The 16321-nt window shown below is 48.6% G+C and overlaps 1 protein-coding gene across 11 annotated transcripts in view; it reads left to right on the top strand.

Moving 5' to 3' along the window:
* Positions 1-3705: 3705 nt before the first annotated feature.
* Positions 3706-16321, top strand: part of Cda5 (Chitin deacetylase-like 5) — a 35606-nt gene continuing 22990 nt past the window's right edge. For 6 of the 11 annotated variants that reach the window (XM_070276906.1, XM_070276908.1, XM_070276905.1 and 3 more), the window contains exon 1: positions 3738-4930. In XM_070276906.1, the coding sequence (XP_070133007.1) occupies positions 4861-4930 (70 nt within the window). In that variant the 5' untranslated portion in view covers positions 3738-4860. Of the gene's footprint in view, positions 4931-16321 lie in introns of all 11 variants that reach the window. The other 5 variants (XM_070276903.1, XM_070276904.1, XM_017250056.3 and 2 more) reach the window with 3 other exon arrangements.

Genomic DNA, 16321 nt, shown 5'->3' with positions numbered 1-16321 from the left:
CAGCCCTGGGACTGGAGCGGGCCTGGAGCGGAAGGCTACGTGCCCTTGCCTGCGGCGCGATTTCGAGGAAGTAGCTGGCAGAACCAGAAACGAAGTCTCTTCCGCATGCCGGGCCCTGGCGGAACTGGATCCTGACTGGGTGGAGGCTCCAGTCGGTAGAACGGCAGAAACAGCTAGTTTCCAGGCTGGCGGCAGCGCTACAACGGGTAAGACGGCCTTGAAGCAATACACTTTTGCTGAAATTGAAATGGCCGAGAGGTGGAGTCGAGTACTGCTACAGTTTGTCGTTCAGATCCGGTTTATTCAACCTACGGTGCTGCTATGCAGTTGTTTCTCAACTCCGAGTGGCAAAAGTGTGACAATCTTGCCAAAGCCATAGGTAACAGGGTGGCCGTACTAAAGTACAGGAAAGATTAAGAAAAGCGGCATTACTCGATCCACGTAATGCTGTAAGATAGTGTAGAAATTGGACCAGCTGCCCGGCAACAAAAACTATAATTTCCGAGACTCCACATGCAAAACGGGTTGATAATCTGTATCGGACCATAGCCTGGGACTGGCCACTAATAAGAATTTAGAACATGTGGGAAATTAACATTTTACTTCGGCCCCTTCATGAGTGATTGGCGTCAAGCCTTTGTTTCGATCAATTATTTAGATTTTTGAAAGTGCAGAACCATTTGCTTAATTTATTTGATCACCTCTGCCTCATGTTTGCCAGTCTGGCAGAAAATTAAAAGTCGATCATGTCGAAAACAAAGCTCTCACGAAACTACCATCGCTCGGCTCATGGCTGCGGAGTAAGGCGTGGCCGGGTCCGGCTAATAGTAGTTTGGCGCTTGTTCTAGACCGTTTCCACTGGCCACTCGATCTGTATTATCCATTCGCTCTGGCTGTGGCTGCAGTGCCCCCTCCGCCGACGCCGTCACGCCAAGCTGTGGAGAACGGGAAGGTCAGCGAGTTACTTTCAGCTGCCTTTGTTCCAGCACTGCACTCGCGGAGGGGCAGAGTCTGTTGCACAAATCAGAACTTTGTATTCGGCCTGCGACTTGACAATTTTAGGCATTTTTCAAGCACTCTCTAAGAGGTATCCCATAAGTTCTGGCTTGCTTTTACTTCCGTGACTCAAGAGCTTAATATGCGGCCTGTTTCGACCGTCTGTGGTTATGCCTGTTGTCTTGTAGTTGAAGTCACAAAAAACGGATTTCATTAATTTAATTTTCATTAGAAAGGCAAGCTACATGCGTGCCCAAAGCCGAGCCATTTAACCGAAAATTACTTTCAAAATGCTCGACAAAAGCCAAAGTACATGCTTGTACGATTATGTGAAGGAATTTCATGGCATTCGAGCGGATTTTCGATTTTGATTCGATTTTGCGTATCACTGGCGGGCTAACGCGGCTGCAATAAATTGGAACACAAGTAGCTCCCCAAAGGTGAATTGTATTGACAAGGGCAAGTCAATTAACGTACTCTAGCATGTGCCAAGCACCCGATTCACTGCCATCCAGTCGGCCAACCACCTGAATGGCGATCAGGTGGTAATCCGTGGAGTTTTCGGCTGCGAAGGCAAGTCAGGTTATTCTAACAAGTGATCATCAATACCTCTCTATGCCTGTGTCTCTGCAGGACCTTGTATTGTCATCCGATTTTATGAGTCGCCACAAACAGCATCGTCATGACTGTGATTTGTCACTAAAACCAAATGTCTTTCTTGGCTCGACGCATTACGCATTGCCGCTCACAAATACGGACTTTAATTAAGCTTTTACCCGACTGTTCCACAATGATTTTTTCAATTAACGGACCCATTATTACCAATTTTTCTGAAGTGCAGCACTCCCATTTATTAATAGAGCACAATGGAGCGCTCGGAGTGGGTAGGCTTAGGGGCCTAAGCTCTTTATGGCCAGAAGTAATAGGGAAGTTTTCAAGGCCGCCCAATTTAGCGGACATTTAACGGTCCGATCTGCGCACATACCGAATCAATTTGCTGGCCAAGGTGTCGGCCTGAGCCCCACACTCGCCACCCCCTGACGGATTCCACATGACACCGTCGGGCCATCAATAGAGCCCGCCATAGTTGGAAACGGAAACGGGATTATTACGCCGATACACGTTGATAAATTCGCACCGCCTATTTACAAAGTGAGTGGCGAATTGCAAAAGCAATTGGTCCAAGTCCGAGTCCGAGTCCGGCAGAAACGACTAATTGTAGGACATTTGTAAGCGCTCGTAAAGATTTCGGCCGTCCGAGTGCTGGTTCACCTTTTGTAATTAAGACATTAGCCAGCATTATCATAATTCGTTTGTGAAATTGTCCATTAAACCTAATAACTACCTGCCAAACCGCGACAACTTGGCGGGCCAGCCCAGTGACTGGTGGATGGCCTGTTGAAATGGGCACCGATCGTTATTAATATTGCGCATACGCCGCATGGGCCACGGCGGAGTGGCACCTGAAGGCCAAGCCTCGTGTGTTCTCGATCATTAATCAGTAGAGTCAAACATCCTAATAACTGAGGGCCTGTAACCAAATCTTTCAATTAGTATGGTCTTCCAGAAAGAACACGCTGTCTCTGATCATGAAGGCCCTTCCCTGACCTCATGGCGGCTCAACTGTGAAAATTATACAACTTCCGAAACAAAGCAAAAATACGAATATGAGATATACAAGAAGCCCCCGCCCTCTGCTGCCAGCAGGCAGAATAAATCGTGTGAAACACAATCCAGCAATAAATAAATTAAATCAGAATTATATAAATGCTGGCCTGCGCAGCTCGGCCGTTCACCAATGGAGCGCCTTTTACCAACTTGGCTCTGGCTCTGGTTTTGGCTCTGACTTGGCGGCTCTGCTTGGCTGCTTTGACCCAGTTCTTGGCCAGTCCGTTGCCATGCTTCCACCGTCAGCGGTTTCACTTTCAATTCTCCGGCTCGAAATCGCCTGCATTGGCCACAAAAGCTGGCGTTAAGCTATGTGGTCTAGAGCCAATCGAATCCGCCAAGGGCACCCGAGCCTGGGCTGGAAACGATTGGCCCAAGCCTGGCCCAAGTCCAGCTCCCTTTGCTGAGATGGGCCGGGCTGGTCCCCTCGGAAGCTGAAACTGGCTAAAAAGTTTGCCCATTTAGGTGTCTGAATTGTAACAATATTTCACAACTCCCATAGAAAATGCTGGCAAATAGTTGCTCTGGATGTGGCTTCAGAGGGAGTAGGGGGCCTAGACCAGGTCCAGGTTACTACACTTAAAAAAATGTCTTACGAGATCGCGAATATAAGTAAGAGGGAAGCTTAAGGATGGATCTAATCTAAATAGGGTCTGCTAAGTTAGAACTTCAATCACTCTAGTTCGGATTAATTAGACTTTTCTTTGTGTGTGGTGCAGGTTTCTGGTGGAACTCAAGAAATCAACCAAGAAATCGCCTTGTTGAGCCCCGGTATCTGGTTTGCTATGGGTGTCTGGCCACCGTGGGCCGCCACTATTCCAGCCAGGTGCTCGAATTCAGCCAGAGAGCGCAGCAAGCGGTGCAAGATAATTAGACAAGCCACTGGGTGTTCAGAACGATCTGCGGAATGGAGCTCCGCCAGCAATGGCACAAGCCACACTCTTACTTTCAAAAGCTTAAGAGCTCGGCCAAGAGTCTCTGCGAGCCGAGTTAACAGAGCCAGGTTAACAGCAGCTTGGCTGAAGCCCAACTTGGCCAGATTGCTGGCTTGCCGAGTGCCTCGAGACACTTGCTCGGCACAGTCGCGTTGTGCAGTTGATTCGAATAGGACGTGTGGCACGCTCAAGCGCACGGTAAGACGACGACGAGGCGCCTCCGCTCCGAGGGTAACATTTCGGAGTTTTCAAAGTCGAACCCCAGCCGGATTAGACCTCCGCGAGAACGGCCCCGACCATATCCGATTTCCGATTCATTCAAAATTTGGCTCGAAATTCAAATTCAGATCAAAATTCAGCTGCGAATATTGCACTCGGCCAAGAAAACGTGCATAGAAAGCAGGCTCAACTGCATTTTGTGGTTCGTTCGTGTGTGTCGGCCGACTCGCTTTGCGTCGAAAAGAAAGTTTTCGCTAAATATACTACAAACAACAAACAAAATAAAAGAAAAGAAAACAAAACAGCCCGCAGTTTGTTTTATTTTGCTTTGCAATTTCTTCGCCCGCCGCCCAGACACAGTTTTCCGAAATGGTAGTGCCCGCGAATGCCGAGTGGGAAATCTAAATCAGCCGTTTATCTGCGAGATACTCTCGCATCTTTACCTTTCCTTGGCAACAGCCAGCGGTCATTGCAGTTCAGGCTAAAAAAACTAAAAACTGAGAAACTGAAAAACTGAAAAAAGCAAATCAAAAAACCGAAAAGTCCAAGATAAAAACAAAAGTGTTGTAATCTGTGAACGTGAACGTGTGTGTGAACTAAAAGCCACAAACGAAAGCTCAAATAATAGGGGCAAGACTGAGCTGCGACTGCAACTGCAACGGCTACGGCAACGGCATCAACTTGCAACAATACAAACACGTCCAAACAAACTGCAAGCCCACAGCCAAGAAAATTGTAACACAAGGCTCGCTCGAACCAAAAACAAAAAGAAAAAATCTAAATTGAAAGATTGCGACACAGCCTTCTTAGTTATTTAGCAATTGTATGCACCGCACCGGGCAACTGCGGAGCTTTTCTCAGCGGCAACTGTTGTTGCCACGGCGCTCTACTGGTGGCGGATCTACTGGCACTGACGGAGGCAGTGCTGCCCCCGATCCGGTGGTATTTTAAATTCTGTGAACCAACCTCAAAAAACGCAACTGCACCAACCACATCAAGAAAATTTACAGTTACAGTTACGACGACGCGCAATACCTGCAACATGGGGCACTCAACAGGTCGGCTAAGCATTCTGTGGCTGCTGGGATTATGTCTGTTGCTATTCAAAGCAGGTGAGTTTGAGTCTAAGTCGTTGTCTAAGTCATTGGGGAGAACTCTGGGAAAGGGTCAAAAAGAGCTGATTCATCTGGGAAGGCAGGAAGGGTTCTGCCTCTAAAGAGGGGGACCTCCCAGGAGGAGGAGGAAAAAGCACTCCAAATGGAAACTATGTATTTCCCGCTAGCATCCCAGCCACCTGGAAATGGCCAAGTCAACGAACTCTGCCTCGTCTAATGTCTAATTGCTTAAAAATTTATATCTTAGCCTGGTATTTGCTCACAGGCCTGCTCACAGATCAGCTGGAAAAAGCCTTAAAAGTGAAAAGTGGCTCTATTACCTCACTCTGGGCCTTTCGCTCGAAAGTAAGAGTCGGGGAGAACAGACTCCAAAGAGGCTTGGGTTTCTCTGTATCCCAAATAATGGCCATTCCGGCTGGCAGATGAGCCTCGGCTTCAAACTTATTCGGTACTTTGTTATGGAAATAGCTTGTTCCGCACAAGAATTGAGAAGCCAAACTTGTTTCTGGCTGACAAGTCGCGCTAACAAAAAATCTGATGTCAATTTTTATAATCTTGGAAGAAGTCTGGCCACAAATAACTGGCACGAGACACTGCTAGTCTTTGTGATTTGGGTATTTTTAGACATTCCTGATCGGAGGAATGGGCTGCATTAGGAGGGTATGCCTGGCTAATTATGAGGCAGTGGAGAATCCGATCACCTGCTCTATTTACGATGCGAAACAATAACATAATCGAGCAGTTGGAGCATAACAAGCGTAACAAGCATGGCCAATATAACAAATGTAACAACAAACGATGTCAGGTCAGTCGGCCCGGATTGGCTGTCCACTCGACTGCTCGAACTGCTGGGTAATGGTAATGGTAATGGAGTTATGTAAGTTATGCCAATCAGCCAGCAGCCCCAGTCCCAGCCAGCAGCTAGCTGCTAGCAGCCAAGCAGCTTATGGCACCGATATTAATTGCAGACAACAGACAACAGACTGTCGAGCTGAATGGCTCGAATATTGGTTGAATAATTTTTCGGGCAAGTGAGTGTGTCGGTGTAACCGAGCAAATTGCGGTTATAATAACTGTTAATAATCCGCAAACAGTTTGCTTAATTGTTTGTCTATATTTAAATAAGCAAGCCAGTGCCAAAAAATAGGGGGTAATCAGTTACGAACTTGATATCGGTTGGGATGGAGTAGGGCAGCCTGCCCTGGGCAGGTTGACTGGCACTACCCAGAACCCCCGGCAGTCTGTCCGGATTCCATTGAAAGTGAAAGGGAAAGCCACCCACCCCCCTTAAATAGAAAAGCCAACAAGTAACGACCCTCCGTGCGCATACTTAATATTTAGTACATGAACTTGGCCAGTTCCAAGTCTGGACTGTTGCCTAATTCGCTTTCACTTTCAGGTCTGCTTTTCAGGTGGCTGAATAATTCGCTAATAACTCGTGTGTTAATTGCTTTATCTGAAGCGATTAGCTCTATCACTCGTACTATTACCTTTCGACGCTTTAATGACAGATCGGGTCCACCGTCCACGGTAATATTTACATTTCCACTGTGAAAGCGAGAGACCTCCTAATTGATTGTTTCCCCAACGAGACGTAACATCCCAATGAAATAGTTGTCGTCACGGCTCCCCCCCTGACCAGAGCCGGAGCGTGTGAATTAAATGAACTACGGATCAAGTGGCTGGGTATGCGGAGAGGCAATTGCCCCAGAAACTTATCACCGGAGTCGTGATACGGCAAGAAAGTGAAATAAACGGACAGACACGGGCCTTGTCAGTGCCACTGATGACACAATAAAACAGAAACAAATGCGTGTACAACAAAGCATTATAAAATAAATAAAATGCAAAAGAAAGCCATCAAAAACAGACGGCTGACGGACTGCTGGAAAGGTAACAGCGACAATACTTTCCATTTCGTTGAACTATAACAAAATTTGGATGTCATTTCTCTAATTTAAAAGCTGAAGAAAGGTCGCCACCACGCCAGGCTGGGTAGACCATTGTGGTGTTTCACCGCAAAATGCATGTTTTCATGTGTTATGGCTGGAAACTTTACGGCGAAAATGTGAAAACATTAAGACTTGGCCTGTTGTTGTTGATGGAAGGGCCTCTAACAGGGGAAATGGAGGTGGGGTAACGCCCTTAGGCCGCTAAGAAAGTGCTATAATAAGCTAGGCCCTAGCCAGTATGAAGTGGTCTATAGATCAGGAATAGAAGGCTTCTGTTCTAGCCCACTTATGATGTCCCATTCTCGAGTCCCAATTTCAATAAACAATGCCTACGCCCCGATCTCCACCGTATTTGGAATCATAAGTGTCATTGCCAATTCAGCCATTACCCACAGGCCGACCACGCCTTCCTCTTCGCCCCATCTGGGCCCCAGTCTCCCCTGAGACTCCTCCGCCCTCGGGCTCCGGCGATTGCTGGTATTACCGCAGGCGGTGTCAATGCTTGCCGTGCGAAAGTGTCGGCGCACGCGGAAGATCGTCATTAAATTACCCGGCTGGGGCTGCGAGGTAATCTGAACGCTTTACACGAGCGTGTTCGAGCTTCGGCATGTTGCAACTTTGGCAGCAACCAGGTCTGCTTTGCATGCAGTTGCCACCACCGTGGTGCACTTTCGCTTTTGCAGGCAGCAGTACTCTGGCTGAGGCAAGCTCAAGTAATTTGCACACCGCCGCGGTAATCCCTCGGTTTCGAAAGGCTCCAGTTAATTTGCGTTAAACTGGGAGCTGAAATATGCTGTCAGTGGGCTCCAATAGACTGACGGACCACCAAAGAGCAAACAGCTCAGGTTCCCCCGTGTTTAACGATCGCCCTGCAAAGCGCCGAGCTAGCACTTAATGGTGCTACTCACCTTGAAATGCACATGTTACCAGATTATTGTGGCTGCAAATTATTTTCGCTGCGCAATGAGCAATCTATTAAGCCATTGCCTCAGCCCGACAACATCCATAACCGATGTGAATAGAGCCCCCTCTCATACCCGACCGCATGGTAGTGGAATTTCTCGGCCGCTGCTCCACTTAACACTCTCACACCTGCCTCAGCTCTAGCTCTAGCTCCAGCTCCAGCTAGAGCTCCAGCCAGTGCCCCTGCCCCTGCCACGGCCGGATAGCTCTCCATCTTTCACCGCAACAATGCTAAGCCGAGTGTGTGTGGATTGCGTAAAGACTTTTCATTTTATGATTATTTTATGCGTATTTCACATTTACGGCAGGTTGCATTCAGCGGAGCGGCACCTGCGTCTCAAAGTAATTGATTAGACAGGCTGTGGATCATCACCGGACATTCTATGCGGTCTTTCTGCTCCACATACTGTGCGGCAAGAGAGCTCCGATTACCCAACAAAGGCTCGGGTGCCAGTGCCAGTGTGATGTAAACTGAACTAGCCTACAACCAGCTGACATTTGCCAACGGCCATCATCTCCTAATTTGAAGGTATCTGACAATGTGCTGGGTTTTTTGCCCTCCCCCGAGTCTGAATTCATAATTGAATTCGTCGAATCAGCGACTCGGGAGGCGAAAAGGTGTCAAAGCAATGGATCGTCTGCCGCGGACAGACGCCGGTGTGTCTGACTGGTTCACCTGCTTGTTCAGCCACGATCTCAGAGTGTCTGTAAAATGCATAATGCGGCTGTGGTGACATGGATTCGGTCTCGAAAACACGTATTCGTGATTGATGTGGCTGGCTTGGGCTATATGTTTTCAAACAAACTAATATATTCCTCGGATTCCACTCGTACGCCGCATTATACCATGGATATGTTGTCATTGGAGACTGACGGATCTTGGAGGCTCGGAACGGAGCTTGTTCTTCTTGGGGTTAAAGGAGCTCAAGGTTGTGGGGCTTTTAAGCCGTTTAGAAAGGCCAGCTCGTAATAATTTCATCGTTTCGTAACTGGAAGTGGGACTCATAATTTGGGGAAAAAAAACACGATGCATGGGCCATAAATTGCTATGTTGGAAGAGTCTTATTAATGGAACTTCGGCGGCCGGAGCCAGAATGAAAGTAAGATCAGAGTCCCCTCGCCACAGCTTGCCCTCCGGCTGCTTTGTTGTCTCCTTTGTGGGCAGGTAACTGAATAAACTGGATTTGGCAGATGCCTGATACAACGACCTTGGGGCCGAGAGTGCAGCTTGCAGTCAAGGCTCAAGGTTCCAGAGGGCAGGAATGCGGCTAGCCGCAGCTGGCCTTCCTGGTCGCTCTCCTCCGCAGACGTTAATTTCTCAAACATCTTGCAGCCTCGCACCGCTCACCTTTCACTTTCACCTGGCTGCGGTGCGTCGGGTATTAGTGAGCCTGCTTAAATGAACGATGACGGCCCACAGTGACAATATGTGGCCAGTGCGGACAGCCGGACAGCCGGACGGACAGGCGGACAGCGTGAATGTGCGAGAGCTTATCGATTAGTGGTTGCGTAAGCGGCGCACTCATCTGCGTCGTTAGGAGCTTCATTAAGTGCTCCGGTGTCAAAAGTAATGGGTTGTTGGTACAGGACAGCTGGGCCGATTACGCGGCTTTCGACATCCAGAGCTGCACGCTGCCCGCTGCTCTGCTCCATTAATCATTGGCCAAGATCTAATGTTGCAAGCCGTTGCAAGTGCGTGGAGTGCATTTGAATCCGTCCAGGCCCCCTGAAAGACAAGTGCGAGCAAACAACTCGCTTTCAACAGCCTGGCGACGTGGATGCAGTTTCGCCAAGTATCGCTATTCCTGTTACTGCCACCGTTTAAGCCAATTTCTCCGACGCTTTCATGGCATCCCGATATCGGTTTCGATGTTTTCAATGTCACCCAGGCCGCCCAACAGGTTCCACCTCGGTTTAATGACATTTCTCCAAACGGGTGTGCTTCTTGGCTCCGCGAGTGCGTTATTGAATCATCCCAGTGGCGGCGGCTAGTCCAGGCTATTGACTGCAAAGCTCGAAAAAGTGGCAAAAAGCTGCGGTCCGATCGGGAAGGAGTCGTCTCGAGACTACCCGATCGAGTCATCGAACCGATATTAGGTGTTTTTATTTGCCAAGCTATTATAAATAACATGCCGGTTTAGAAGCTCGACGACTGTGGTCTTTGCATTTTATTTATTTATCAACTTGTTCATTATTTATCACAATGCTGGGCGACGGTTGAGTCTCAATTAACGGATCTTCGATGTTTGTTTCCCCAACTGGTTTCCCCGAAGGTTCGGCTTTGATTATACGCCGTACTTATGAGCCAACATACTAATTGTGGAGCTGCAACCTCTGCTACCTCAGTGGGGGCAAGCTCCAATTGTGCCGCAGAGAGCTGACATTTAGGCGGCCATTGGGTAATTTGCATGGTCACGCCGCCTCGCCGCCGTCACCCATGAGCAGCTGCACCGCTCCGGAGCAGGGTGTGGTCCGGCGTGGGAAACGGTCGTGTTTTACGATTTTATTACTAAACACTACAAAGCGCGAGCAACCAGTTCAATGTCGTCTATGACGGGCTGGGCGTGATGATTTGATGGTTTTATTTCTCAGTCGTCCTCTGCGAAATTAACAATATCTCCTTTGGCTCAAAGTCTCTAAAAAAAGGCCCAACAAGATATTCCAGACCATGCCACTGTCAAAAACATTACGATGTCAATGTGAAACTATTTGAATCCCTATCTGTCCAAGACCCAGTCGAATAAATATTCCAATTGTTCACTCAGAACGCGAAACGCCATAAATTAATTGTGACCCTGCCCGAGGGCGTCGCATAAGTCTCCGAAGACATCGCGTAGGACTCGCTAACAATGTACCTCACTTACCTCGGCAAACACAACTCTTTGGCAAAGGATTTCGCAATGCCAGAGCCCGCCTTCTTGTACTTTACGAGATGCCTTTTGCCTGATTGCATGCCAGCCATAATTCTGCCGAGTACGCAGCTCCCGCCTCCAGGTCCTGGAGGGCACCTCGCGCGAGAGCCTCGCGCCGCATAATTCATAGATGTGACACCGATAAGTGACGCGAACACGCTGCCTATACTTGATATCTTATGACACTGACATGCATAAGCCGATGTAGGCTATATATTTCAATTCAGAAGGCAGTCCGTGGCGTAGGAAATCCATTTTCGTTGGGCAAACAGAAAGAATTTGTCCGTAGCCGGCGGGCTGATTCGAGCTGGGGTTTTGAAAGACGGATGGCTTGAGCTAGCCTTGAGTTCCTATAGAAAATTCGTCTTACAAGGCAGTATTGGCAGAAGGGGAAACAGAAACAACACTAATACGCATATTTTATCTAAAGTCTTCGGTCTCCAATCAAGCAAACCGGATAGTAATCCAAGCGAACAAATGATATCCGCTTATGCCCGGGCCGATTAGTCACCGCAATATTAAAAGATTCGGCGAAATGAGCCAGCAAAACCCCAAACCAACGACGAGCCAAAATTCCCAACATAGACAGGTAGGTACACAGGGAAGTAAACGATCGCGATCCGTTAAGCGTTAAGCGCTAAGCGCTCCAAGATGCGTGATCCACTACTAAATACGAATACTTGACGTCTCGGTCACGAGAAGAGCTCCACACAGGTCTGGGCCTCCAAGTTCACAGCCCAAATGTAGCCCACTTCTGCCTGCCCGTCCTTGACTTTGGCTTTTCACACGACTCGGCGCGTATAAGGCGTCTTGCAATCAATTTGCTTTGTTACTTAGAGCCAGTGCTTAGTGCAAGTGGTATGATAGATCGTCGGGCCAAAAATCATTAGTTTCTGAGCTGCCTGCACATCGTTTTCGCTCCAACATTTTATTCGCTTTGATTGGCTGCGGTCTGGCTTGCCTTCTGCTTAATAATCGCTGCCTTCGCAGTGTTTGAGTTGCCAATTAGACATCTTGATTAAAAGCTGTTAATGAAGCTTTGTCGTATCTCGAGAGCAGCGATCGCACACGCAGACCTAACGCGGCTCCACACACGCAGCCCCGCAAAGGCTATTTATTAGGTTAATGTCTTCGGAGCGGCGTCCGGAGCTGTTCCACCAATTCGCCAGTGAGGAATGCAGGGCCCATCGGAGCACATAAATTACACCCCACTGCCCTGGATGATCCTCTTCTGTGCAGATCCCCCAGGGAAGAGCCATTCCGCTAAAAGCTTTTTCGGATATCCCCAAGAAACTGTGCAATTAAGATCACAAAAGACAGCCTCGCAGCTCCGGCGTTTTCGCTTTTCAATATTCGCCTGTTTTCCGACGCTTTCCTGACTAGCCCCGCCACTAGTTGCATTTCCCGCCGAACGTGCCCCATCGGTTCAAGTTCAACGACAGAGCGGACCAGGTTTTACAGGCCGACACTACCCGTTGTGGCCAAAGACGGGGAAATAGCTGGCCGAAAGTGGCTGGAAAATATAATCATTATTAGCAGGGGATTCCCCCCGAGCGGGGTCCCCTCGTGTTCGGACGTCTGCCAAAACAAGCATCACTTTGGTATTTGGTTTCATGTAAATGATCCGCGTCTGTTTTCGTTTTCATGTTTGCTCTCTTGGCTCTTAGGCAGCAGAGGTGATGAGGAAAAGGTGAAGGTCACCCGGAGCCGCTGGCCCGGCCATTTGGCTGACTATCTGACTTGCAACTATTCCAGGCCCGCCGCTTAAGTCATCGCGACTTTGCATCAGATGTCCATGTTTGGCAGGTTGACGGCGCTGCTTTTTGGTCTGATTACCTTTTGGTCCCAAGAAGAAGCTCGAGATCGAGCTCGAGTTGGTGCAAGACATTTAATTACGACTTGGAAGCAGTTCACACCCAGCAGAATGAGCAGAAACAGCAGCGGCTGAAGCTGCCCTGCCAAGTGCTCTCCACATTACCATATTCAGCATTTGAATTGCAGGCCCAACCTTGGCATCGATTCGCCGCACAAAGCGACTAAAGTCTCAGGCAGAGACACAAACGAAACGATACGGCCGAAAACAATCTAGAAAACCCGTAAAGAATACATGCTCGGAAATTAGAACTCTGCAATCACGATCTGCTGTGCCAACCCGCACCGCATGTTATTAGTTTGACGCGGACCTAGGGGTGCGTGCGCTGAAACATAGCGAGTTCGTTGCTTAAGTCTTTTGTTTTTCGTGGGGAAACTTCTAGCCACTGCAGCTGGCTGACTGCTGACTGGGCTTGTGAGCAAACGACATTGCGGGGACCTGGTTTTAATTGGTTCACATTATTTATAAGCCAGCAGCCGATCTAATGGATTCCGCAGACACTCCCTCGAGCTAGGGACCGGGCCTGGGAACCGGCAACAAAAACCGAGACTAAGACTGACCGACTAGAGCCAATCGGGCATCGCAGGCCGCCACACTTAATTCAACAAATTAGTTGGCCAAAATGGAATTGAAATGGCCCAAAGGCGGCGGCTTTCAGTTACACAATGCCAGGCTGCTGCGCTGCCAAGCCAGACCCCGTGGGCGTCGCTGGCTTTCAAAATTCTTGGGGAGCACAGGACCGGCCGTAAATGAAATAATTATCGAAATCCACTTTCCGCAATAGGCAGCACACGGCAACCTTTCGGTTTCGTTTAACCGCTGGGCTTGGCTCCAGTTTTTGGCGCCTTAGTGGGAACTAGCATGACTCATGGCCGATTGCAATCACTTTTGACTGCCTCATGAAATATTACTTTGTGCGCATTCTGGGCAACTAACACATTATTCTGGAGGGAGTACCATTAAGAACTGGTTCGTTCGGGGCGTAGAGATATTATCTTGGCATTGGAAAGAGCCAAGAATGGGCCCCAACACTTACATACAGTTAGTTTTGAGAAAACATAATCAGGTTTCAACGACCTTTATGAGATATGAATATGAATCTGAATGTTTATAACTCAAAAAGCAAATATTAGTTGAAAATATGAATATATCTGAAAAACGCTCTCGGGTTGAATTAATTAATTGTAAGCTGATTGTCATACAATGAAGCTTTGAATTAAACCCGGTGTGAGACTCCAATTTGTTAAAGACACAATCCAATCATAAAAGTCGAGGGCAGCCCGACAAACCCAGAGGCAAGGTAGAGATATACGACAACATAAGGCCAGTTAGATTCAGCCCCATTTGCTTTTATTGGCCTGCTATAATTGTTTTCGCCATTGTCGTTATAATTCTTTGGGTTGTCCAATAAGCGCTTTGTTCAGCTCAGCTCGGATCTCAGATCCGCCGCCGACGCAGCCCGACTTAAAAACCACAATGGCAATGGCTTCTTAGCTGCATATTCCATTTCATTGCGCAACAGCCGCCTTTTATGGACCGAGCTGGGGCGTTGAGTGACCCTGAATTGGTTTCGGCTTTGGAGCGGAATTCTGAAAGCAGCAGCCACAAAAAGTATCTCAATCATTACACTCTGCCAGTCGCAATTAAAATGTCATTTATGAGTCTAGAATGCAGAGTCGGTCTTGTGCCGGACAGGACTTGAGGTGTTAGGGAACTGGGACAGGGACTATTAAGATACTGTATCAGAAACATGCAAGTCAGTCGGATTACAGCACAAGTCAGCCCGTACTTTGCATACAGCCCGTACCGTTTCGCCAGCTTTTCGGGCACACCCAAAACCAGAAATGTGCCATGGACCCAACCGGAGCCAGCCCGCTCACTTTTCGAGCGCGGATTCTAATGCCAAGTCACGAGATTACGAGTACTGAGCTGCCTTTTGTGTTCGGTCTGGTCTGGGCCCAGTTAATGTCGTTAGCAGGCGCCCACAATTACATTTTCCACGGCGAGGCGGTGTGGGCTGTTGCTCCATATTTAATTCCGCATAAATGTCACAGTGAATGAAACAGAACCGAAAACCAAAATTGCCTGTGACCACTGCGGGCCAAAATCAATCAGTACTTGTACGAGAAACAGCGCAAGTACATGGCTTTAGTCGAGAGTGGTAGTCTTTCGTGATCCCAGGCCCAAATCCAATCCGTGAGTGACTTTGTAAGTAATTTGGCTGCCCACACGTGGATAAAATATAATTGGCGCTTTACAAAACGTTTGTAGCGATTGCTTTTCGTCTGGCGGAGCCTTGGGTTGCAGTTAGTGGCTTGGGCTGGGCTGGACTGGGTTAGACTGGGTTGGACTGGGTTGGATTGGGTCGGACTAGGTTGGACTAGACTGGGCTGGGTGGATTCGTTTGTTTTTTGATTCAGCCCCCAGCCGGAGGCATTACTAGGTGGCCTTTGCTTTACTTTTGGCATTTGGCGAGGAGGAGGGGACTGGCTTCCAAGTCCAACAATCTCTTGAGTAGAATCTTTATCGATGTGGCCTAATAATGCATTTCCCGTCCATTGACAGAACTACCAAGCTTTCACTTTAGTCTCAAGTGGGGGGTTTACATTTTCAGACAGAGTACCAGCCTTATTAAAATCAAAATCACAAAATGTTGAAAAGGTTTTGACTCCATCAAGTGGAGGCTCCCCACACATGAGGCTACAGCCGGAAAGTGAAGGCGACTTGCTAACTTGGCTCTCATGGGAAAGCCTCCAAGTCGAACAATGCGAGCGGTCTGTAGTCTTTTTGCCTCATACGCCCTAGACCTGGCCTGGCTCCCTGGCTGCCGTGCGAAAATTCAAAATTCAAATGCATCCCGCCGATTGCACACACTCTGGCAGGGCAACTGCAACATCGACTGCCGCTCTGGGGAATGTTAATTACAAACTGCGTTTTAATATCGTGCAGTAGGTGTAGCAGCGAGTGGCAAGCGGCTGGCCCCTGCCGCGTTATGATACTTTTCGCTTACGTCAGAGGCACCATCGCCACGCAGCCATCGATTTGTGTCCCGACTGCATTTATATTGTAATGCGAAAGTGCTGCAAGCTTTTGCCAAACTCCGCGTTTGAATGCTCTCCGCTGGCCAAGCCGGCGTTGCTAGGCTTACCCACGCACCCGTCCCGACCGTCAAGTGCTCCGCGGCAGCAGTCACGACCGAGTCTCCCAGTGGGTCGCAGCAGCTCACTCATGTGCCTTCGATAGCCCAATTTCCACAATTCATCTGGCAGTTCCAAAGTCGAGCCGGCGAATCGGTGTAGTGAGAGAAAATAGCGCGTATCGATCGGGCAAAGATATAGTATTCACAACTATTGGCCAACTTTTCATCTCCGTGGAGCTGTGCTTCCCAGCAGATGAGCGCCCGCGCCGCAGTTTATTATTTATTGCGACTGCGACTGCGACAATTGAACGCAATTTCTTCCCAATGCGGAAGATTTCAATTTCGAGTCCATGCCGACATGATTATTTTCTTTATTCACAAATTACGCATACGTAATCGTGCCGAGTACCTTTCCCGATGGCTTCGAAATCGATCTCACGCGAAGTGGAGGTGGAGGTGGCACATGGGATGCCTGAGAAAGTGGGTCGGTGGGGCCGGCAGGGGAAGTGGAAATGGTCGGTGAAAGACGGGCATACTCGAGATCTGGAT

The sequence above is a fragment of the Drosophila bipectinata genome, chromosome 2L (assembly GCF_030179905.1).
Source record: "Drosophila bipectinata strain 14024-0381.07 chromosome 2L, DbipHiC1v2, whole genome shotgun sequence".
NCBI lineage: Eukaryota > Metazoa > Arthropoda > Insecta > Diptera > Drosophilidae > Drosophila > Drosophila bipectinata.
Note: the sequence above shows the minus strand (reverse complement) of the source record. Positions and strands in the feature narration are given on the sequence as shown.